This window comes from Macrosteles quadrilineatus, unplaced genomic scaffold, assembly GCF_028750875.1.
Source record: "Macrosteles quadrilineatus isolate MER2022 unplaced genomic scaffold, UCM_ALF_1.0 Scaffold_8__2_contigs__length_117827958, whole genome shotgun sequence".
Taxonomy (NCBI): Eukaryota; Metazoa; Arthropoda; class Insecta; order Hemiptera; family Cicadellidae; genus Macrosteles; species Macrosteles quadrilineatus.
Genome location: NW_026542601.1, coordinates 16,969,688 through 16,996,857, shown reverse-complemented (window position 1 = coordinate 16,996,857; position 27,170 = coordinate 16,969,688). Strand labels below are relative to the sequence as shown.

Genomic DNA, 27,170 nt, shown 5'->3' with positions numbered 1-27,170 from the left:
AGAAAATAACTAACTTAACAGTTAGTATAATTTATGGAAAAAACACTGTTTTTTATAGACACCAATTACGAAAAGAATATTTGTTTAATAAAGTATTCTTATTATTGCCTTATTCAATTTAAACTGCACATACAAAATCCTTTAACTTTACATTTCATGTTGTAGCTCAAAGAATATAGTGAATTCATGAGATGATAACTAGGAAAAGTACATAAACTGAAATTAAATAGTTATACTTCTAAATTATGAAATTGTAAACACAGAACAATGATTGTATTTGTAGTTAATTATAACATTTAAGCCTGAAATAAACATTGTGAGTGAACTAACGAAAAGATCCTGAGTTTTGTAATATCTCATAAGTCGAGCGCTATTCTCCTGCTGATTTTATGATACATTTCCATGCAATGCATAAAAAATTAAAATATTAACCCTGTTAAAGTTTATAGGGTTTTATATCTTGGTGTGTTAACCTAATCTAACAAATGTCCTAGAAACCAAATAGCCTCAAAATCTTTAATGAATAATAACATAATTTTAGTTTAATAGTACTATCCTATATATGTGATCCTATATATTTTAGTTTCTATGCATTGTTTTAGGTATTATTCTGTCAAAGCGGTCAAGTATATACAGGGTGTCCCGTAACTCTCTGGACACATGTATAAAGCGTTATTGCTTAGGTCAATACAAACGCATTTCACCATAGGAACATGGGTCTGTGGTGCCTAGTTTTCCGTCTGTCTGTATTTATGTGTTTTTTACAAAACAATAATAATAACTCCTAGAGATACATTATTAAGATTCTACAAAATTGTTTATCTTATTAAGACCTATTGTTGTTAAAGATTATACAAAAAAATCATCAACCGTTTCAAAATGGCGGGCATTACAACAATACAAACAACCAAACAAATATTTGATGCCGAATTTCACGAAAACCGTTGACTTAAAACAAAATTGCGAGAGACAAAATATTTAGTAAACAGCTGATTCAATAATTTGTTTTTTTTTTTTTTATAAGTATAACTTGTTGTTGTTATTAGTTACAATAATCTTTCTTTAAATAAATTTAAAAAAAAAAACTTTGATAATGTTAAAATCTTTTGTAATTATTATACAATTGGACAATACCTTATGGTACTTCTTAATTTACAAGAGGCATCATTTAGTTGCAACAAGGAAGATGAAAGTTACTTTTAATAAACATCAACTTATACTTATGAATTACAAAAACAAATGATTTAATCAGCTGTTATGTTTAAAAAAACCAGATTAACGTATAACAGATGATTGTAAAGATATTTAGATAATGTAATAGGAGTATTAGCATGGTTTAAATGGAGAAAAGTAGTCATGCATTTAGAAAAGAAGACATTTCTCTGTTGTTATTTATCCATTCTTAAACAATAAGGTATCATTGAAAACTATATAAAGTTTACTAACTTTTTCGTCTCTTGCAATTCTTGCAAGTTAACGGGTTTCGTGAAATTTGGCATCAAATATTTTTAAACGGCTGCCATTTTGAAACGGGATTTTTTTTGTATAATTTTAAACAACAATAGGTCTTAATTTTTGCAAAATTTCAACGCTGCATCTCAAACAGTTTAGGAGTTATTATATATTTTTGTAAAAAAACACATAAACACATACAGACAGACGAAAAAACAAGGCACCACAGACCCATGTATGGTGATGTGTTTGTCTTGACCTAAGGAATAACGCTATATACATGTGTCCAAAGAGTTACGGGACACTCTGTGTAATATAACAAATGTACCAAAACATTACAAAAAAATAACTCAATTGAAATATAACGCATTCAACAACAATTTTAACTTTAAAATCATAGGGCGGATTAATCTTAGTCCACTCTACCATGACATAAGTACATTGCTAAAGGCATGCCCCACTAACTCCCCCCATTTTTTTGGGAGCGCCCACACAAACATTGAGCGTCAACAATCTTTATCCCCTCATTGTGCCCTAAGAGCTCTTACAATATTTGTTGTTTTCGTAGTATTTAATGGTGGACAAACCGCCTGAGTGGTGCCTAGGCGCATCCAAGCGGCAAAATGAGGATTAGGCTGATATTCATCCCAAGCTCAATCTTTGGTGGTTTTGAAGTTTTCTGTGCTTGACTTTTTTAAATAACTGCATTGTTCATATGAAATGTTTTGAGGATTTTTATGAGTTTGTTAAGTTTTAATTTGCTGAGCTGACTGTTCAAATTGACCGTGTTAGGTGTTTAGGTTGCGTACCCATCTCAAATTATTGATAATTGATTGATAATATGGGGTGTATCCATGCTGATAAGTGATTAGATTGCATAAAGATTTGATTAAGAACTATGGATTTGATTTGTCCAAACTTCTATGGGGAAGTTACCTCTAAGATATGGATAAAGAACAATTTTCTAAACTTAACGATTACGTAGCCCAATGACGAAAAGTAGTTAGTCCAGAATACATATGTTAAATATCTATATTTATGTGTTTAGTATAGCTACAAGGACCAAAATAATCCATTAGTGAGTTTGCGTTTGTATCAAAACCTGTTGCTCAAAATTGAGCAGAACTGCAAGCTGTAATAAAAGAATAAACAACAAAAACATAAACAGCAAGACCTCTCAAAGAGTCACTCTAAAGTAATTTCTGACTGATTATAGAAATATGAAAAATATTATGTTGCACAAAATTATCAAAGTAGTCTACAATATTTAAATATAGATCCGGTCTCATACTGATTTGGTTATCTCTTATAGCTAATGCTCCAAAAAGAAGTTATTATCCAACGCACAAAAATTATAGTCAGAATGTCGATGAAATCTGGGATTGAAGTAGTTAGTAAGACAATTAAGTAATTTACTTTCCAACAATAAGGTTAATGTCCCGTGGTCGACGGCACGCCTTGATCGATACACTACTCGTGAGGTGGGTCGATACCTCGGTTGACATTACCCTCTTAACTTTATATAGTCTCAGGTTATCAGGAAAGCTTGCTACATAATCTTCAAACTTTTATTTATATGTCTGAAACACTCTTTGACTTTGGCACAGTGTTAGGTGTTGACTGTAATATGGGCTTAATTCTTTTTTTTTTTTTATCCCGGAACTGTTTTACTAAGGGTCATGGCTTCATTACAAACCTAGTCATTCATTAGTGGTTGGAAGGATTTGAACCTGGAACCTCGAGAGTCGAAGCATCGCGCTCTACCACTAGACCAAGTTCAAATTTAAAAATAATTAAAAGAAATACACCCCCAGTATTTTCTTAATAAGAGTTTATTTGACTTTACGTCCCAATAATAGACAGGATAGTCAAAATAAGACCATACTGCAACGCTGAAAAGCTCAACTTCTCAAATTAAAGCATTTATACAATTACGTATAGGAAAAAAAGTAAGAAAATACTACCTGACCAGTCTATTACAATTCTTTAGAAATGTTACACTTGTTTTTGTTGTAATAGCGTGGACGTCCCAACTCCTAGTTGTTATAGCTAAGTTGAACCCCAATTATTTGAAAAGAATTAGATCTCCAATCACAATATTTCAGATAGGCGAAAATCTAATGAATATAATCACATTGAATTGAAAAATATTTGTTTTAATAGTGTGGTCGATTTTTACTCTTACATACTATGTTTATACAGTGTAAAAAATATATATATAGTTGTTAAAAGGCTTGACATTTTACTTTCACAAAGATTCTCTCTTCATTTCACTTCTCTTTGATGCCAGTCACACCACGTTGACGTTGTGCAGATTCAATACAACGCCAGACACTCGCCATATTTCTGCATGTGTGAACGTCCTACTGGATGGAAATAAACAGTACTGATCAAAGAGTCTGTGTGAGTTTGTAGCTGCATCACTGTGTGTGTACAAGTGAGCTTTACACAGTAGAGTTGGCAACCTTTATGAATATTTATGGTAGAATGTATACTTCAATTATCATTGTAACCCAATCCCAACTACTGTGGTTGTAATATGTGTACTGTGAAAAATTATGTTAGGATCTGGTGTGCAAGTGTATCAACAATATTGTAGCTTTTGACTAGCAGACACCTCATTCCCATAGAGGTTACCATTTTTAGTAGAAATAAAGATAGTTGCATTGAACTTTACGAATTGAGCTGTTGTCAATTAATGGTGCTTGTAGAATATGCAAGCTTTTTCACCAAGAAAAATGGAAAGGACAAGTTATTTTCAACTATAACATGTCATAAAATTGCCAAAAAGGAAAGGAGAAAATGTAATCTTTACCTCACCAACATGAACTAGACACGAACAACGAGCTTGGATTTCTATAATGGAATGAGAATTCTAGCGTTGGTTAGTAGAAACTCAAAATCTTCAATTTATATGTCTTAGAGAATAATCACTCAATATGCAGGTTTTTTTCAGTATACATCCATTGTCAATAGCTATACCTAAGGTCAAGTACAGGAGTCAGTCTACCAATTACTAAAACATTGAAAAAATGTAAATAATTCAAACTTTGACGAAGTCTTTAAATAGATGGAAATCTCACATTTATGTTTATGGGACGAGTAATTTAACAGTGTACGACAGTATTAAGTCCGTTGATCCAAAGACATTTTTACACTTCTGAGGGGTAAGGTCCGGAGTTAGGAGAATGACGACTGTAAGGGAGGCGCGCGTCCAATCACCGTGATGTATCGACCAATCAGGAGGGCAATAACGAAGAGAGCAATTACAATTAGCGAGACACTGATTGATAAAACCATTGTGTCAGAGTGGGCAGAGAAATATGGAGCGACGAGGCCTGGCTCATTAACACGGATACATAAACAGGAGTAACAGGAGAACAGAAGCAGGGGCTACTCGTGAGAAGTGAGGAGCCATATAGAGTAGGCCAAGAACAGGAGAATAGAAGTTAGGGAGCTACTCTCAATGTGAGAAGTGAGGAGCCATCTAGAGTTGCAGTTGGCCAAGAACAGGAGAACAGAAGCAGGGACTACTCTCAATGTGAGAAGTGAAGAGCCAAATAGAGAGCAGGCCAAGAACAGGAGAAACGAAGAAGGGAGCTACTCTCAATGTGAGAAGTGAACAGCCATATAGAGTTGCAGTTGGCCACGAACAGGAGAACAGAAGCTAGGGGCTACTCTCAATGTGAGAAGTGAACAGCCATATAGAGTTGCAGTTGGCCACGAACAGGAGAACAGAAGCTAGGGGCTACTCTCAATGTGAGAAGTGAACAGCCATATAGAGTTGCAGTTGGCCACGAACAGGGGAGCAAAGCAGATACTGTACAGAGGATCAGGAGTGTAGATTCAGAGGGACTACTCACAAATATGGGATGCAAGATGGGGCATTTGTGAAAAGCCATTAAGGGTAGAGGGAGAAAAAGTGCAGAATTAGAGGGACTACCTTCCCAACAAGGCAATACAGGGGATTTGTGAGCAACAACCAAGGCTACGACAACAGGAGAGCAAAATAAGATACAATACACTCTATATAAAAACATAAGATAACAGGAGAAGTTGGATAGAAAAGGAGCGCAGAAGAGTGGTCGTATAGAACAGGGGTGCAGAAGAGTAGTCGCATAGAACAGGGGTGCAGAAGAGTAGTCGCATAGAACAGGGGAGTAAAAGAGTAGTCGTATATAACAGGAGCGTGGGGTGAGATAAGAAATTATTCACGTTTTGTTTTTATTTAAACTTCGTTAAACATTTGGCATCTCTCATGGTAGTTTCTTATATAGCAGTAAGATAAATTATTATAGTGAGGCTTTTATTATTATTATTGGAGGGAGAACTTTTTTGTTTTTAGATTGGTTAATGTGTAGCTTAAGAACGGCTCTGATCCACCCCGCGACAGCATTATGACTTAGTTAAGATGGCAAGTGGCAAGATTTGAACCAGAGTCTCCAAAAGCCCCTGGATGCCATACCCACTGGACCAAAAGTGTCTAATACATACAGGGAATATTATTAGAACAAACTCCCTGCTAATTTTCTAAAATACAGATTTGGCTAAGTTAAAGTATAATTGCAAACAACTGTATTACCTCAACACTGTATGTTAAGTTAGCATTCAAGATATTTTATACGTCTTCAAACTTGTTCCCACTTTAGTTTAGAGTCCAATTACATTTGATTTCACAATTTATTCCTACATATTTAAATATGTTTTCTAGCGGCAACCCTTGTTTGCATACTAAACTGAAACAAATATTAACGCATGGCTCATGGTGGAGAAATGTATTAAATACAAGTACAGCTGTCGTACAGGAGGACTTTCTTCATTTCTATGATAGATTGATAGTTGGGTTCTTAACTACCTGATCAAAGTATATTATATTGCAAAAAGCCGTTGATTGGTGGAATTTGACCTGAAGACTGACCAAGTCCCATTGGTCTAAGCAATGTGCTGATGTGGGGAAAATCAAACACACAACATTACCATAGGTTTGACATGTTTAGTAAAAACCCCACTCCAGTATGGTAAAGTCGTTTCAACAGATCAAAGTGTTTATAGGAACTAAATCAACACGATCCCATTTCGCCCCCTCGAGATTACCCTGCTCAAATCTCCAACGGTCTAGAACACCTCTTTCAAAAAAACGAAACAACCTCCTTCCTAGGCATTCACGGCGCAGCCTGTGTTGAAATTTGCCGTATCGAGTGTCGGGATGTAAAGCCCACAATTCAATTAGGCTCACACACACACTCAGCCACTCGTACGTACGCGCGGGCACGGTGTGAGCCGCTCACTAAATCTTTAGGAGCCTGTTATTAAGGTGCATCCCTTATAATTAACTGGCCGCATGCAGCACCTTGGACCTCCCGGTCAAAGTACCGCACCGGCAGCTTCTATCTGAGAACTTCTGAACAAAGTACCGCACCAGTGGATTCTATCCGAGAACTTCTGAACAAAGTACCGCACCGGCAGCTTCTATCTGAGAACTTCTGAACAAAGTACCACACCAGTAGATTCCATCCGAGAACTTCTGAACAAAGTACCGCACCAATAGATTCTATTCGAGAACTTCTGAACAAAGTACCGCACCAATAGATTCTATCTGAGAACTTCTGAACAAAGTACCGCACCGGCAGATTATATCTGAGAACTTTTGAACAAAGTACCACACCGGTAGCTTCTATCTGAGAACTTCTGAACAAAGTAACACTCCAAAGCTCCTATCTGAGAACTTTTGAACAAAGTACCACACCGGTAGCTTCTATCTGAGAACTTCTGAACAAAGTACCGCACCAGCAGCTTCTACCTGAGAACTTTTAAACAAAGTACCGCACTGCAGCTTCCATCCGAGAACTTCTGAACAAAGTACCGCACTGGCAGCTTCCATCCGAGAACTTCTGAACAAAGTACATACTATACAGTAGTGGCTTTGTATAATCTGGTTCTGTGTGTTTAATGATTTGAGGGTTAAAGTAGATTACATGTTTTGTTCATAAGGTATAATTTAAGTTCTTCTGGTTAGGCCTGTGTACGAATCTTTGTTATTGTATAGGTTTTGAGCATAATTGGGTTTTGTTTTAGCGTAGGATTAAGTAATTTAACACGGAAATGAAAATAACTGAACATGACAGCGATTTCCACTTATTATTTCTCCCTAACTATGACATGTACAGCAATTAAAATAATGTTTCTATTTAGTATATTTTATCTTAATTTTCCCCTTAGGCAGTTTGAACAAAGCACTGCTTCTGTGTTACAGTTAATAAAAGGTCACACTCGTCATAGCGTAATTAAACATAATTTGTAAACAAACTCTGAACAAATAATACTGTGAAGCTTGTTTGTGGTGGAAAAAACAAACAAATTAATAAAACAATTTAAAGAGTTATTAGTTATAATCTGTTAGCGTTAAGTCGTGGTAAGAAGACAATGATAAACAGGTATCCGCCAGCCGTTGTACTGACCTATTAACTTCTGAATAATTCCTATTAACTTCTATATAACTTGCATGAATAATATCTGAGAATAATAAATAGAATATTTACAGATTAATCTATGTCGGAGATGAATAAGTTATTCGGTAAATTATTTGATTATTGGTACACTTTATGCTTTATGATTTATTTTATAATATTGATAAAACGCGTCAACTTGTTATTATTTTATAAAATATTTGTATTACCATTTTATCTTTTAAAACAGGCGTGGCAATATTAAAATAATCCACTACATAGCATCTCATAAACTATAGAGTTGTGGGTTGAAATCTTTCTAATGGATATTTTACAAACGTGTTCCTAAGCTACATGTAACATTGTTTTACAAAAGTATACAACACTTAAGAAATACATTGTTGAGTAAGTTATAGAAGACGAGAAGATAGATTTAATGCTTTTAACGATTGCATGCATACTGTCGACACATCATCACAAAATTGTTAATTAAATAAAAAAATAAACAAATAAGACATAATAATTTTACATTTACGTCAACGTGTTCACTACTGTAAACATTTTATCAACAGCAGATAAATAATTCCACTATAACCCAAACAACAATAACTATCATAAATATCCATAATCAATTTCACTACTGAATCAAAAATCATTAAATTAAAAAAAATATTAAGCGGTTCATACCATCTAAGAATATTAAAATCTTCAGTACTACTACCCTAAATAAAAAAAATATTGGAAAAATCATATAAAATAAAAAAATTTAAAATGCCCTACATAAAACAGTCCACAAAAATTAAACATATATTTGTCACAAGTGTAATTAAATCGCCAATACACTCATGCATATATAAAGTGGTGTCGGCATAACAATAGACTCAGCATGTGGGTCAACAAAAACGAAATTTGGGTCAAGGCCACCCTGGGGTCAGCGCCACCCCCGACGCGGCTTGGCGGGAAAATAAAAAAAAAACAAAACTTACCAAGAGGCTCCGGTCGTGTGGGTAATCAACGTGAAGACGAGCCAGAAGAAAAGGGTTTGCATAGTTTGCAAAGGGTGGGGTTAGAACCCCTCCCATGCAAACAGCGTACAAGACATGACACCAGAGCAAAGGTCTCGCAAGGACTGAACAGAAACGCTCGTCCCCTCCCCCACCCTGACGTACACACGCGCACACACCAACACTCGCACACGCACCACGGCCAACAGCTGACTTTAAAGTGTGCATTGTTGATTTATCACCAGCTGGTAATGGAATAGATTAAGGTCGTCGTATTCCATTGGTCGTTGCAATGCAGGGTGGGGAGGAGGAAATCGAAAGAGTTTGACGGGGCTCAAGGTACCGTGCACAAAATGTATGGTTGTTGTGAAGGTTATTGTAAGTAAAAAGGTGATTTTTACCTGTTGGGCATGAAAAATAGCTGTAGAGTTCAGTAGAGCATAAAAGTGTTTTACAAAGAAAACATTAGGTAAATAAATAGTTCTGCTTAAAACGTTTGTTTAGCGTCAATACATTGAGGAATATAAATAACTATAAATATATACAAATATTATAGGGAGGTAAATAGGAGGTAATGGACAATTGAGCTTATCTTAATAAACGTTCATAGACCGCTTTAAATCCTATACAAAATAATTGTGTCAAACGATCTAGCCTTAATTTACTCTGTAAATTCTTAAAACACAACTTCAATGTTTACCATAATAAACAATTATTTTTTATTTGTACTATCATTCATCCTACAATTCTAGTTTCAACATGTTGTACATGTATTCTATATTCAACACTACATTAGGGCCCACTTCTCAAATCTAGTTTACTGAACAACTAAATATAAATAGCACTCCTGAGCAAAGCCTTCACGGATATGATACTTATTCTCTTATTTTTATTGGGGAGTATTAGATAAAAAAAATAGATGTAAAGGTCTTTTATTAAGATACCTAAACAAGAGTTTTTGGTTTCAAACTAAAAGGTCAAATATTGTTTACGTTTATGTGGTTACTAGTCTATTATTAGCATATAACCCAGGAGATCAACAATTATTTTTATCAATCGGAATTAGTTTTGTTGTTAAATTGATAAAAAAAAGTCATTAATTCAAATAATGGACGCATTATGACTGAAAACATCTGAAAACCACTTTCTACTGAAAGAAAATCAATGTTTTTGTGTTTTAAAAATTTTTTAAAGAATTTTATTAAATTTAAATTCACAGCAATATTTGAGAAACTATGTAATTTAATAAACTACCCAATATATTTAACAGAAGTTTCTCAGGCTCAGAAGTTTCTACTATAACAGTTCTAGTTGGTTTGAATACTACACCATTGTTATTCCATCAAGTCACTGTTTCTTGTAAGGGGTAAAGTATGCAATATGAGTACAGCACCTATGTTGCGTCTTTACATTGCAGGCGTTCGCAATCTCGTGTAAAAAAACTGTAGACAGAGACAGCCACCCAATGGTGGCGAAATGATTGATGGTCTATAGTTTCAGCTGGTTGTCACCTATAAATGAAATCTCAATAGTTTATTTATGAAAGTATATAGTTTGTATAAAATATAATTATTACATAATTATTGATTGCTATTTAATGTTTCATTGAGTAAAAATAATAAAATAACCCGACTCTTATACTGTTTCTGTTTTTGATATTTGCATTAACTATTAATTTAAAGTATGATGCAAAAATAAACACTAATTGGTTTGTTAAAATTTTAGATTCTACTGTTTTTTGTCTTTCTTTAAATTGTATATTAAATTAATTTTTGATATAAAAAAATAAACTTTTGTATTATTATAAGGTCGTATTATGTTTTTATACATTAAATTCAAACTATTAGTTAAAAATATTCTACTGAATTAATTGAAATAAGTTGAGTTATAATCCTGATTCCTAAATTATTAATTATTAATCATTTTCCCCTAAATTATTTATAATAATAAGTTAAGTTAAGTTTATAATCCGTTTAATCGATATTCAGGACATGCACTAACTACTTATTTACGCCATGTTTATTTTTTACTCCAATGTATTTTCCAATTAATTTTGGTATTTTTGCAATTCGGCTAGCTATAACACGTTTTAATCATATCCAAAGGCCAGCTTGAAAAATGCCTATCAAATATCTACAAATATTTGAGATATACAATTTTGAAACAGGTTAGTTTTTAAAACCCATAACAAAATCACTGGTCACAGCATAAACATAGTTTAGATACAACAGTTTTTTTAAAGTAGCCGTTTCAGTTCAGTTCTTAGAATGGAAAAGTATCACATAACAGCATAGTTTCATTTTATAACAGCATAGTTTTACTTAACAACACGGGTAACGGACCAATGAGATCAAAGATTGTGGGAGAAGAAGTAAAATTGTATCCTTCGAACGTCAACTAATCAGCTGTTTAGGCCAATTTAATTGTTGAGTGATACAATTTTAGTGTTTGGTATAATGTTTTGTTGCATCACTGTCAGTGGCATTGAGGATACAAATGAAAACATAACCTCTCTTAGAAGCTATGAATAGTGATTGTTAGTAATTTAAAAACTGTCGTAGGTAAAGTAGTGTATGCAACAAATAGCGCGGTGTATGCGGTAATAGTCTTTACGACACTCGTAGAAGTTTTTTTAATCTACTCTCCAAGGATCGTAACTTAAATTTCCTACTCGTATCGTAAAGACTGATTGAAAGAGTGATTATATTGTTCCTCGACTAGCAGCATACTTGATTTTCACCAGGACAAGCTATTGTACCGGTTGGTCTTTTAAGGTTTAGACCGTCTTTGGGCGGCTCATCGTGTCAGACCCCGTCTAAGTAGACTCCTCTAGGGTCGTCCTATTGTAGGGCTAATCCCACGGGATCTTTGTGAACACCATCCTACCCCAAATCTGTCAACAAATAACAAAAACACCCTCTTCTACCCGAAACATCTGTTTCTGCTGGATGATACATCGTCAATAGAGATCCGTTTCCGCTGTAGCGTCGAGTCAAGATCAGATACCTTCATTGACGTATCAAGCCATGTCGGGTAGTTAATAGGTTCTAGAACCCTCAATGTTCATCTTTACTTCCAAAATGCATCAGAGAGGCTGGTTAAAAAAAGAAAATGTTGAAATTTAAAAATTAAAAGTTGTTGAATCGGTTGACGTAGCTATATGAAACAATAATTGATGTCACACGATTTAAGCCATTAATTTCGTAGCATTAAAATTACAATAACTATGTGCTTGATAAGTATCATGGCTTTTCGAGTGTTGGGAAAAAAGTCCATAGAAAAAGACATTTCATAGAGAATAGAAACTGTGTCAAGGAAGTCTTTAATTTGCTCATTGATTAAATGGCACGTAGTTAACCACCCTTTAGGCTACAAAAATAAATATATCATAGTTAATGTAAGCTGGAAAACTATCAGTCACTGTGTGATGTTTAAACAATTAACACAACTATCTCAATACTCGAGCATATCACTTTTAAAATTGCAATTTAATATATCAGTACCTATTATATCGATGCTTTAGAAATGCATTCCTTGTATAACATATATTACAACGGTCCCTATACTATCTCAATGCATATTTATTAAATGTAAATGCTTTTTTTCGAAACATAATTTCTAATGTATGTTTAAAAGTTTGAAGTGAGTATGACCAAAATACATCCCTAAATTAGTTGGTCAATGATCTGTGTATATTGTGTCACTTTTTTACTCCAAATAAAAAATGCGAAACCGTCTCCCATTATACAAAGCATACAACATTTTAATCATTACTCTGATGTCTGTGGTACTAAAATAAGTATTATCTAAGTTACTTATTTTCCTTAATAATATATTCAAAGGTAAATCACATTTAAATGTCTCCTAAGTCCTCCTCTCTTGACATCGCTAGGAAAAATTATTCTAAAAATTTGTTTTAGAATATTTTAACTACATCTATAAAAAAATAGCCTCTAACAACATAGAAATTACACCTAAAGTTCCTCTATCATTTCGGTTTCCATTCAGCAATGGATAGCTCTCACAATTAATAAATAAAAAATTTGGTAGGATTGATAATAATTAATTTCTCAAATTAATTTCTTACGAATATCAAACTAAGTACAAAGGGATTCCTTTGTCCAGAAGAATGAAAGTGATATAGCTTCAACCCACAAAAGATATTGATTATCTGTCTCTCGCATGACCTGTGAAGCCATTTTAATAAATTCTCTTTGTAGTGCAAATCACATTCTAGTGAACTGAATAATCGATGAGAACTTTAATATTTAAATACCTTTCGAACCCTCTGCTGCTACGTGTGATAGAGGCATTTTAGTTATTTGAAAGAATTGCGAGTTTAAGATTAGTAAAAGGAAAATTAAAGACTAATATGATTGACTGCGCTATTCGTTTTAAATACGCTTTTGAAACGTCAAGCAGATTAATTAGCTTAACAAAGCCAAATATTTAAGTACCTAGCTTGTAAGCATCCCTTGATCAACTAATGAAAATCTAATAAAGAACAAAGTGTATTAAGGAACCACATTCAAAAAAGCACAAAATAATAGATGATACCTATTCAACGGTTTACAAAATATAAAAAACGAATGTTTCCTGAGAACCTTTGCTTCAAAGAGCTTACAAATGATCACGTGGTATTGAATAAATTCCAATAGAATCGTGCAATAAAAAATGTTGTGCAAAACTGAATTTCTCTTTTGCCATTGAACATCGAAGCACTTAATTTTCTTCGACAAAAATCTTGAACATACATACTGTAGAAAACTCTCTGACGAACTCATATTGGTAGTCTAAAGAAAGAATTTACTTCTAAGGACTGGCAAGAGGCAGAATACTCTAATTCTCTTTAGTTGTTAATAACATGAACACTGAAAAAGGACAAGAGTATTGTTTAAAATATAATACACAAGGAAAAAATAGTAGTACGAGTAAACTTCTTTAGCTTTGACACAAATGCATGGAAGATAACCTATTCTAACAGTTGGACCAAATCAGAGAGGTCCAGATACCAGTTATTAATTATTGAGATGGGGACACCAGCTGGGTCAGGACCATTTATTATTAAAATCAAATGATAAAAGGACTGGGTCCAGTATTAAAACGTCAAAAAGTTCCAAATTTTTCTCAGGAACGAACCGGTGACCTTCATGATTACTAGGTGACTACTATAAACCCTGACCTACCCAGCTATATAAGATATAATAATCCTGCAGGTCAGTTTGGGCTGCCTCAAGTTAGGGTGGCGAGGATGGCGTACAAGACAGGCTGTATCACCACGTAGTTTACCGATTCTGACAGCTCGGATCGCCAGTCATAGTTATTAGCCGCGACCAATGTTTCCCATAGGGGTTACACAATTGTCTCGATGTTATCGAACGCATATATTAGCGCAGGATGAGCCGTCAGAGCCCCATTACCCTATTGTTTGGTGGCATTCCGACAGCACAAAGCTCCAAGCCAGAAAAAATATTGACATAATCTATTCCACGGACCGGCTCGGAATTTATTACATATCGCCGCACATTCCGATCGAGCAGTGAGTGCTGAGATCGGGTGTGACGACTGATATGCGACCGACCCGCGTGTAACCTGGGAGTCCGTGGTATTTGACGATAAGTTACTGCATTGCTAAAAGTAAATACATATAAGTTAATCTGGTAATTGAATGATAAGAGAAAATGCGTCGTGGATCTTGACAAACGAGTGTAGTAGGATATTGTAAAATTAGGATTGTTAGGGTTGTTTGATTAGAGTAGACTTAGCAAAAGGAAATTTTACTTGAAAAAAAAGTATTTTAAACTAACCTTCTAACTTAAAAACCATTATACAAATTTGTCCAGTAAAATTTAAGAAAGAAATGCATCTAAGGATAAGTTTAAAAATTTTAAAATTAAATTAAATGATCATTGTTTGGTTAAAGCTTTGACTATTGATACAGCTTCAATATCCAATAATCAATGGTTTGAGGCATTTAGAACTTTTACATATTTATTTTACGTTTAAGTAGGTTCCACACCATCTTTACAGCTTGCTAATACTATTATTCTAACAGGTAATGACTACTGAATTAATAGTATTTAGATTTGTAAATAACCAAAACGTATACTATTAAAATATTTTAGCATATTTAGGAATTTTTTTTATAAACAAAAACACCAAAATACGTCGATATAAACACACTATATAGTGAAACATTGCCTATAGCCTACTTACGTAAATCAACAATGGAAAAAATATTATGTAAAGTGTATAGACAAATTTATATTCCAATCCATTCTACTTACGATACGCAACCGATTACCATGCATCAGTGAGATAAAAGAGCCTTACGGAGTAGCATTCGGTGCTGATCGCGATCAAGCAGCTAAACAATGGAAGGTCATCCAGAGCGATTAACATGTCAACCATCAACCAGCCTAACTGGGACACTGGCCATTAAGAGCAAATGGGCCCAGCTACTGGATCTCTCCAAGGCTGTAGTGTTACTTCATAGTCAGCTACAAGGCAAATCCATCACATGTCAACCATGAACCAGCTTAACCTGACACTGGCCATTATGAGCAAATGGCCCCAGCTACTGGATCTCTCCAAGGCTGCAGTGTTACTTCATAGTCAGCTACAAGGCAAATCCATCACATGTCAACCATCAACCAGCCTAACCTGGGACACTGGCCATTATGAGCAAATGGTCCCAGCTACTGGATCTCTCCAAGGCTGTAGTGTTACTTCATAGTCAGCTACAAGGCAAATCCATCACATGTCAACCATCAACCAGCTTTACCTGGGACACTGGCCATTATGAGCAAATGGGTCCAGCTACTGGATCTCTCCAAGGCTGTAGTGTTACTTCATAGTCAGCTACAAGGTAAATCCATCACATGTCAACCATCAACCAGCTTAACCTGGGACACTGGCCATTATGAGCAAATGGCCCCAGCTACTGGATTTCTCCAAGGCTGTAGTGTTACTTCATAGTCAGCTACAAGGCAAATCCATCACATGTCAACCATCAACCAGCTTAACCTGGGACACTGGCCATTATGAGCAAATGGCCCCAGCTACTGGATTTCTCCAAGGCTGTAGTGTTACTTCATAGTCAGCTACAAGGCAAATCCATCACATGTCAACCATCAACCAACCTAACCTGGGACACTGGCCATTATGAGCAAATGGTCCCAGCTGCTGGATCTCTCCAAGGCTGCAGTGTTACTTCATAGTCAGCTACAAGGCAGATCCATCACATGTCAACCATCAACCAGCATAACCTGGGACACTGTCCATTATGAGCAAATGGCCCAGCTACTGGATCTCTCCAAGGCTGTAGTGTTACTTCATAGTCAGCTACAAGGCAGATCCATCACATGTCAACCATCAACCAGCCTAAAGTGGGTCACTGGCCATTATGAGCAAATGGTCCCAGCTACTGGATCTCTCCAAGGCTGCAGTGTTACTTCATAGTCAGCTACAAGGCAGATCCATCGCATGTCAACCATCAACCAGCCTAACCTGGGACACTGGCTATTATGAGCAAATGGTCCCAGCTATTGTATCTCTCTCAGGCTGTATTGTTACTTCATAGTCAGCTACAAGGCAGATTCATCACATGTCAACCATCAACCAGCGTAACCAGGAACACTGGCCATTATGAGCAAATGGTCCCAGCTACTGGATCTCTCCAAAGCTGCAGTGTTACTTCATAGTCAGCTACAAGGCAGATCCATCACATGTCAACCATCAACCAGCCTAACCTGGGACACTGTCCATTATAAGCAAATGGTCCCAGCTACTGGATCTCTCCAAGGCTGTAGTTTTACTTCATAGTCAGCTACAAGGCAGATCCATCACATGTCAACCATTAAACAGCCTAACCATGATCTGGACATCATGAGCAAATGTCCCAGCTACTGGATCTCTCCAAGGCTGCAGTGTTACTTCATAGTCAGCTACAAGGTAGATCCATCACATGTCAACCATCAACCAGGGTAACCTGGGACTCTGGCCATTATGAGCAAATGGTCATAGTAAGCTTCATAGTAAGCTACTGTTACTTCACACCATTGATTTAGACTCTGGTATATTTTCAGTGTAATGTCTGTTAATAATTCTACTGCGTTCTGGTTTTCAATTCAATAATAACCGTAGATTCATTTGCATGATTTTTCAGCATCGAATTTAATATAAACACTTCTCACTTATTTAAACATTCATTAAATAATTACAACCTATTCTACCTTCCCCTCTTTAGCAAAGAGTTTCTGAGGGAATTTCATAATTTGAACAAGCAACATGGGAAATGAGTGCAGGATATGGTTTATGGAATGTTAAAATGCACGCACAAAGAACAAGCGGAATAAAAAACTGTTGAACCGAAGCATTTCATTGTGGCTGGGCATTGTTCGTCGACAATGGACTACACGTTTGAACAAATTGGAGCAAGTTGTTGACCACCTAGGGCGCGTGTAAAGACCAATGGGAGCCAAGGGCACGTTCAACATCTCCACATTTGAAGATCATAAACATTTTTATCACCTCTCACCATACGCAAAGGTTGGTTTTTATATCAGTTTAACAAACCATAAAACTATGCTTTAGGGTTTGTATAGCCGTGGTAGTCTTCAAGAGGTGTTCAGAAATCACCATTCAACCTTTGGTTTCCTTTCATATGCCGCATTATGCCCTTGGATTATTTTAAAAGTATTTATTAGCGAATTTCCCTATAGGGAAGTAGCTATTACCGTAGGTGGCACGGTAAGACATAGACCCGAGACCAATTTACTTTTTCATTTTGATGTCCCCAGAGGCCAAAAACACCATTCGTTCAAATTTTTATATATGTATATATATATATATATATAGACTTATATATATATACGTCCTTGAACGCGATAACTTGAGTAATTTTTGTCCGATTTTGATGAAATTTGGTTTAAAGGTGTAAAGCGGGATAAACTTGAATGAGTTCGCGAACCAGCATGATCGGACCATGGGAACGGGGCTTTACGGGGGGTTTTATGGGGTAAAAATAGGTTTTTCTCACTTTTGACCCTCAAAACACAAAATTTCCCAATTTCTCTTTAGACCTTTTTAAAGAGCTTAAAAAAACAATTAATTTAGTATATAAAAGTATTTTTGTTCGGTTAATAGTAACGGAGAAAATTAAAAAAATTGTAAATTTAAAATTCCCATGTTATTCTTATGGAGAATATTGTCAAATGTTGTAGTTTGCTTGTTTATGGAAATATTTTGTATTTTGATCAAATTTATTTATTTTATACTAAGCTATCAATATTTTACAAAAAAAAAAACACACTTTATTAGTTTCCTTGTAGCAGCAAACCTAGGTACTCGTTAAACCTAATGTTATTAAATAAAATATATTTAATTGAAAATCAATTAAGACAAATGGAAATTCGCTTAGTCGGCAGGTTTGCTGCGGCGGGGGTATTTAGATTTTTTTTCGTATCATGGTACCCAGGAAACACAGTTGTTCGTTGCATGGTACTATCCAAAGATAATAAATGACTTGATTCGTCTTCATAAAATTACTATTTCAAATATTTGGTAGTTCTTTTCGTTTGAAACTTCCATTGGAGATGATTTAAAGTTGAAATAAACTGTTCACCATCATGTTCTTTAATCATAAGGTTTACTTATGGTCTTTGTCTTAAACATTCTTGGATTCCTGCTAAGTGCTGCTTAAGACATCCACTTACCTACACTTAGTACTTACCTACATTTGGCTTGGTTACTTGCTTAAACCGCATAATCTGAGCTGAACATTCCACTAATTAAACTTACTCATTTAGATAACGGGTTGCATAAGCCAAATTCCAACTCAGCATTTGTAATGTCTGTCACAAATGACATGCTTTGTGTCCCAACATACCGGCTTTGCAAGATTCACCAACCTTCTCCACATTCCCAGTTCAAGTACTCATATGTATTCCAGCAAAGCGGTTATCCTCGATAGCTGATCTCGAGTGAGTGAAGACTGAGGACTCGAAGACAGCAGTCACTCCCAGTCAATTGATGGCCCTACTCAAGTATTTGTATTGTCTTTGCTGGCCTTGGATAGCCTTGGCTAATCAGTCTCCGAGTCGCGCCACTGCATTCGCCACATTTCTGCTGTGTACTGCCACGGCTACCGCTCCCTAACACACTTTTTGTCCCGTGATTTACCTTAATGATTCGGCCGAGCATTCGAGCCCGGTGTAAGAAACGTTTTAATTGAGGACTGGAGTTTTGGAAAAAATCGGATTCTAAAATTTTAAATTGTGAGTTGGATGTTGAACTGGAATTAAGGTGGGAGAGGTGCTTGCTCACCTCAAAAGTGTAGAAGTGTGACGCGGTAAACAATTTTCTAGCAAGCGCTACTGTATTTAAACATGCATAGATGTTCATAAAACACCACTACAGTTGTTTAAATTATATGTTAGTTTCAAAGTTTTTTTACAATAGAGTAACTTGGTCAACTAATTGAAAAAAGTTATACAAACATATTCTACTAACCAAAAGGATTCTATGGATAGCTTAAGTCTTTTTAAAGTAGTTAGAATAGAGTTTCCACAGTTAGAGGTACATAACAAACATTTAAAAATTCTACAAAAAAACAAAATTGATTGATAAACATGACAAGTCGTAAAACCCACAAACCTGAAAGCTGGCAAACAAACATCGTTTTTTGGCATTTCAAACCAATATCTGCCTATCTGGAATGTGATCTTTAGCACTTTCCACTGATCTAACTAACAAGTGGCTCGAGTCTAAATTTTAGTCTATGGAAGGCACGTCCATCCTTCGACCTCTTAGGCCTACCAATGACTTTTCATGTCGATTGCAAACAACCATAACATTTTACCTTCCACATCATGGTGCAAACCCCAACCATCCCACAAGTGACTGGAATCTTAATTCTAGTCTATGGAAGGCACCACCATCCTTCTACCTCTTACCAATGACTTTTCATGTCGATTTCAAACAACCATAACATTTTAGAACTTTCCACACCACGGTACAAGCCCCAACCATACCACGAGAGGCAGAAACTTGTAAATACTAGTGTAGGGAAGGCAGTGCAATAGCAGGTGCAGGCTAATAGACAAGTCGGAATGGTGTTGCAATTATGGAGGCATCCGAGAAGCAGTCTGGACAATGGCTTGGCCGCTTTTCCACGCGCTGTCCACAATAATTCACACCTGACGATGGCATTTCAATAGGCTCGATAGGATCTGAGAGTAACTGCCAGTTGATACTGCGGATCTGCGGTTCATTCACTCATGAATAACCAAGAGCTCAAAACATTGACCTTTCCTAAAAATCCCCAGAATGTAGTTCCGTGATTTTAATTTGGCCAATAAACTAGCGTCATAACCGTATCGTACAAGTGGCATACATTTTGTTCATCAACCTTTCGTCTAGGTGACGCTTTCCTTTTACTGTGCATTTGCTCCTTAGGGTAGTGTGTAGAATGCTACGTAGAGGTATATAGTATGAAGCAGCAAGGGGCAAGCCGGAGCAGCGGGGTACGAACCCTAGACGTAGCTATCTGGTTGTTCAGTCCATCATCCTATTGACGTGTCACCAATTCACACAATCATTGGTATGGAGGATGCACATTATATTAGGCAAATTATCACCAGTTCAGCCTAATTTAGATAGCTTGTAGGTCAATTTATGTTCAGCTTTGAATACGTATAGTGAGTGTCGCTGCCGTGTGCTATTGAAAATAATCCTCAAACTTATTAATTGTTTGGTTGTGTTACTATAACAAATTGCCTATAAACTCATTGATCTCGAAATCTACAGGTTGCAAAAATCACGTTAAAAGACTTTTTATACTTCTTAATAGTTCAGGGAAATTCAGCCCAAAGTTTTTGCCATCAACAAACCTACAACACCATTGGCCGGCGAGGAACATTAAGAAGTGTGAAGGGGCCTGCGGCTGGCAGCGGACGCTGGAAATGAATGGTTGTTGCTGATGATGTATAAATTAAGGCGTTGGTGAGATCGGCTTGCGGGTGGGCTACGGTCGGCGGTCGTGCTTGATTTTACACCCGATTTGGGGCGACTGTCGCAAGGCTGTGAGTATTAGATACTACAGCAAGATAAACTGTGGAGGCTTTATGGAAAGCCTTTCATTATTTCATTTAGAAGCTTGCTTAATTTAGGAAAACATTTGAATGAATGTGAAATTTGATCTCGACTAGCATGCGTCAAATGTACCTTCCAGCGTTTAAAGAATTCTGCTCAGGACGCATCTTTTACATCATCTAGGTGGAGGTGGAACAAAATTCGAAACATACCTCCTGTGCTGTGCTATTTCAGCATAGAAGAAGTTCATAGAGAGTATTTTGAGTTACGTTAGCTCTTCTACGATGTTATGCGACTGGTTGTAATCAAAAGCAAATTTTAAAATGAGGGTGCGGTGATATAAGCAGTGAATATACCCAAAAGATACTAGTATATACAACTAGCAAATGCAATTTCTTTAACTCCTAAGATAAATATCTTCTTAAAGGCAGTACAAATTGGATAGCAAAAATTGGTGTTCTTCAAGGGAGTTAATATTTCCACAGCACTGTTAGCTAAAATATAGATAACTCGACAGTACATTGGTGGTGTATATGAAGATCCCAGGGTCTGTTTTCTTAAGACAGTTGGAACCAAATATCTCATTAGGATTGTTAGGGGGGGGGGGGGTGAAAATCCGGAGGAAGTTCCCAGTTTGTGACAATGTTTTTAGTTAGAAGTACTATATGGGTAAATTCAATGTAAGGATTTCCATTAAAAAAAGAATCTTCACTAGATAGAATCAGATGAAATAATTTGAATTTATGTCATATGATTGAAAAGTAGATGAGGTCTTCGGTTGTACCAGTTGGCAGACTTGTAGACTGCACCCCCAAGGTAAATTTGTCAGGGGACATATTGGTAAGAGGGGGTTGTAGAAAGACTTTCCAGGTAGACAAAGTTGTAGAGGGAATTCTCAAAGTAAATGTTGCAGCCTTGCAGGTGCTACTACACTGTAGAAGATGGCTGCTGTATTTCCGAGATTGCCAAGTTGTAGAATGCCCAAGACATATTTTCAGGTGACACCGATGTCCCGGGTAAGAGCTGTAGCCATCTAGGTACATGTCCCAGGTGGCAAAGGTGCAGGAGTCCCAGGACCGGCTCAGGTGGCGGAGCCCCCGGCAGCGGCTCGATGAAGCCATCATCCGGCCTCTAATCACGAGCCGCCCGACACCCAGCTCGCCACCCACCTAACTAATTGTAAACAAGAAAAAATCAATTTCCTAAATAGTGTACCTGCATTCCACCCGCCCTTTTTTCGGACCTACGGAATAAAGGGACGCACCTTCCTTAATACGTGTAATAATGGTTGGCTATTATCCCGAGAGACAAAGTTAGGAATGTTGATTTATGCATTCCTCTTGTGTTGTTGATTACCTAGCTGTGCGATGCGAGCGCCACTAAACGGCTTGGAGTGTACTAGGTTTAGTTTACAGGTTTGTGGCTTGAAAAAGTTGAAATTACTCGTTGCATAATTGAATATAATGATCGATTCATTGAGGTACAATAATTTTTGCGTACAATGTTTGCATACTTTTCCATACACTGATTGGGATTAGAGTTTGAGATATTCTTTTGATCACAACTAGATTGACCTTTACGTCGCAATCTTTTAGGATTAGTACGCATTACTTTAATTATTGCATAACAGGTATGGAGAGATCGTAAGTAAAGAAGAAAGTTAAAATTTGTGTTTAAAATTCACAGAAATTCAACGTGACATAAAATCCCATCACCAGTGGCAGACGGTACTCTTCATATTCCAGGCTCAACTCTCGTCAAACAAGCTCGGCCACCCAAGTCTCCTACGTCACTCATGTTTCTTGTATCATCCATCGACTATTTGTTAGCGATCGTGTACCCATCAACTATACACATTACCCTTTTTGCCAGGCGAATTTATTACCATCATATTTTGGAAACGAAACGCTCATTCCTTTTTTGCGGTAATTGCGCAAAAACTCAGCTCGCCGTCCACGTATTACCCGGTCCTATGGCTTTATCGACATTAGCACTGATGAATGACACTACACGTCTCGTTAATCCGGTGATTCGGTTTTTATCTTGTAATTTACTATCTCGATTGAATTGCAAGTGGCGAGTCGGCGAGTGAGTTATATGCTTTCTTATTTATCGACCGATACGATTTATCGATAGGTTTTTAGCAAGTCGTCATCGATTGTGTACTTTGAAAAAGACTTGAGTCTATATGTCTTCTACGATGTCACTGGTAGTTGATTGTGACTCCAAATGGACCTGCTGTAGTTATTTTTTACTGAATGAGGAGATAAGCCTTTCAAAGAGTGTTAGTAGTACTGTACAATTAAAGCTATATTTTCTCTTATATTGTTAATACTGCAATGAATGGATGAATGGTAGAGACATGCAAGATGATTTAGTTAATAATAAATTACCCCCGTAGTTTGCATGGTTAAAATGTTGTCGTGAAGATTCTCTTCACGGGGCTTTTTACATCTGCCGACTTCATTAGCTGCTCAATTGAACCTAAATGGTTTTATCAAAAGCTACATCGACATAACAACAGTTTGCATACATTAGGTCAATCATTTATTGTAATGTGTCAAAAAGTATTTTATAGCACTTCCTAACATATCCAAATAAGAAAATTACCAACAGAGTAAGAATTGTTCAATATCTACACTTGCAACATTCCCCACTTTTCGTTAAGGTCCGAACTCTGGCACCTTCATATTATTGCTTGCGGAATTCCTCATAAGTTCCCAAATAGTAAATCAAATTTACTTCATTTGTTATTCATGTTGCCTGTGAATCTTCCAAAGGTTCTTTAAGGATACGATCTAATCAGTGGTCTTGTAACAATTTTAGGGTGAAGTATTTCTAAAATCGTCACCTCTTAATATTCCATTTACAAATAACAACTGGGTTGGGTTTAGAGGAATAATTGTCAACATTCAAATTTAGAGTAAGGATGACTGATAACTATTCTACCAAATCGGTGAAATTATACCATATAGTAAAAAAAAAACAATAAAAAATATACTTGAGTACCATTTAATTGCACCAAAATCGGCAATTTCTTAACAGTCTGTCAACATTATAATTGGGTGAACATTCAAACCGTAAATACTCATTTACTGGTGGCCCCCTAGTATATATCTACTTTAATGGAATCTTAATGGTAATTCAATCACAAACTGCGTTTCAAGAAGACGACGAGAGGAAGATCACGGAAGACAGAGAGAAAACAAAGAGAAAGAGTGGGGAAGTGAAAGAGTGAGAGAGGGGCCGTGACGTGCGACCGGCCTAGGGCAGCCCTCACAAGAAGGTGATAAATAATAACAAGCTAGTGGTCATTAACACTAAATAATAGCTGGGGAGGGAGCAGTTCGCACGGCCGGTCGACTTTGTTTTGGGGGATGATTTAGTAGGAAATGTAAGGTGTTTATGTCCACCGCATCGCGTCCGTCACAGAAAATGAATGAGCGAGGCATCCCCCTCATTGCACATTTATATTAAAGTACCTAGCTTTAGCCGAGGATTTTACAAATAACTTGGCATTGAGGGTCGATGCATTATCGAATAGCTAAATTGGTTGGTGGTTGGTGGGATTTGAACCCGACACCTCATGGACCGAAGACCCGCACTCTACCAGTAGACCAACTCACCCATTCCCTGGAGCAGCATGCATTAAAGTAAAATAGTAAAACAACGAAATAGGTCTACAATGTTGATATAATATAAACATTGTTAAAAACAATATTTGTTTTAACGTTTTATAATTTTGTAGAATTTATTTGACACGATGTCTACCCACAAGTAGTGGATAAGCTCTTTGCAGTCACAAAAAATTTAGTTTGGTTATTTCAGATTTTTAGTAAAATTGAAGTTTGATTAAACACATTATCTAGACTTTGTTTCATAAAAGAGATATTAGCAGAGCTTTTAATTATAAAACAGACATACCTTTTTTCAGTTATAACATGTGCGTTTTATTTGGTTCCACAAGTTCATAGAGCGAATCAAAACCTATTGTTCATAATGTGCGAATAGGGTCCATAGCATGCAATCTAAACTCCTCTTTCTCATATTCCTTTTCGATAGAATATTAATTTAACCAAAATAAAAATGTTGACTTCGGTTACAGACAAACTGTGTAAGCTATATAAATAAGATCACATACCATCTCTTGAGAAGAACGGAAATGCCATTTACGGAGACGGTTTCAAGTTTAAATTGCTTATGATTTGGAGAAAATTTTTTAGTGGTATCAACCATATATAAAAATTAATATCATAGCTCAGAGTTGTATTTTAAATATAAAGCAATGAGTTTTATTTAGGTGCAATTTGCATAAGAGAGGTTTAGATTTTTAATCCTCAGCATTGATACTCTTTGCGCTGGCACTAGATAAGTTTTGTAAACCCAAATGTATTGCTCAACAAATCCCTTGGCTGAAGTTTAAAACTGTACAAACAATGAAATGTTGTTGAAAGACAACTGGCAGCTGACTCATTTCCGCCAGGCAAGTATTGTTAACGTTACAGCCTGCCCAAACAAACAGCCAAACAGCCCATAGATGAGGTGGGCAATGGGCACTGGGCAGGTGCAGTGGCTAATGCTACCAGTAACTGATACTTTACATTGACGCACGCGCCGTCTATACCCGGTGGTCTTTGGTTCCAGGAAAGCGATGATCCACACGCCTGTTAACTTCACTCATAGTCTACATAAAAGAGACCATTCTGGGACAAAGCATCTCTTCTCTAGAGGAGGATTTGAGGATCTTTACAATGACTGAAAAAAGCGGAATAGAGCATGAATGGGCTAAGCCGGCTGAATTAGGAGGATAGATTTCGCGTTTAAGTGGCTCGAATGGACCTAGAAAGAATGTACGGTGTGTGTATTGTTACAAATAAGCTCGTTTTCAAACACTGAGGATGAATGGGAGGTAATAGGTGTTTTGGCACAAAGGGAGATTAGAGAGATACAAATCCTTTGGTCTTGGTAGAATTTTGGTAAACATGTATTTTTAGTTCTGAATCATGGAAGAGGGAGAGTGGGTAAAACATGGAGTACAAAAAGGCAGCCGCGCAGGCGTGAAACCATGCATAGATGCATCTCGCGTACGAGATTGCGCGGTAGACAGCGAGGAAGCGTGGGAATAGTGACATTCCTGAAGAGTGTTCACATTTAGAAATGTCACAAAATAATAGATACAACGGGCAAGCATTACCCCTACATGGCGTAGACCTCGGGTTGGTACGTTTTTGTGTGAGGAGTTCCTCTTTGCGAAGCGATTAGCGATTTTGATCATCGTCTCTGATAATGTCTTGATAAAAACCGAGATCTTCTGCGCTAGGAGGTGAGAACTTGGATTCCGTGACGGGACTTGATTGCTTGGATATCAATATCAAGGGAGGTTTAGAAATGTCAAGTATTTGATTTAAACTTTCAAAAGAGGCTTGGGAACTTGAGGTATTGGACATCAATAGAAAGGGAGGTTTGGCTTGGAAATGGATTTTATGAGAGGTTTTCCAATTTTATGGCCTGGATTCGATATCAAGGGGGGTTTTGGAACTTGATTGATGGATTTGACATATATTGGAAGAGTTTGGGAACTTGAGGGCTTTAGTGATTATTTCAGGAATTGGTTAGGGACCTGATGACTTGAATCGCAATATCTCGAGAGGGTTTGAAACTTTGGGGCTTTTGATGCTCATACCAGGGGAGGATAATGGACATTGACTTTTTGGGTACCAGCCTAAAATTAAGGGAGGTTTAGAAACTTGAGGAATTTGATGATGATTTAGGTATGGCTGAAATTTGAGAGCTTGAATATCAAAGGGATTAATTATGAGTTTAAGAGTTTTTTCCATATAGTTTATGTTTTCTTAAAGACAAAAATATACTACACAACATTAATAATTGCATTGTTGTCTATACGTGTTCAGCATTCTCGCTTGTAGCCAAATAGCTATTAAACCCTAATAAATTACAAATGGCAAGGCATAGCTGTCCACCGGGTTTATTTACGGTAGAAGGGAACATTTCCCTGACTTGGCCATAAAGAGCCCGGTGGTCTCTTCTAAGGCAGACGTGTGAAAAGCCCCCGTTACAGTAATGATACCTTCGCGCTGGCCCCGCTAGTCACCTGGGGTTTGTAATCAATCTTTGTGTACGATCATTGATATAATACAGGGTGTCCAAGATGTTT

The 27,170-nt window shown here is 36.5% G+C and overlaps 1 protein-coding gene across 2 annotated transcripts in view; it reads right to left on the bottom strand.

The window, feature by feature from the left end:
- The window catches only part of LOC128999939 (protein Wnt-6-like), a 28,099-nt gene extending 18,931 nt beyond the window's left edge, over positions 1–9,168 (bottom strand). For both annotated transcript variants that reach the window (XM_054426729.1, XM_054426730.1), the window contains exon 1: positions 8,885–9,168. In XM_054426729.1, coding sequence (XP_054282704.1) covers positions 8,885–8,946 — 62 coding nt within the window. In that variant the 5' untranslated portion in view covers positions 8,947–9,168. The remainder of the gene's footprint in view (positions 1–8,884) is intronic.
- Positions 9,169–27,170: the final 18,002 nt, after the last annotated feature.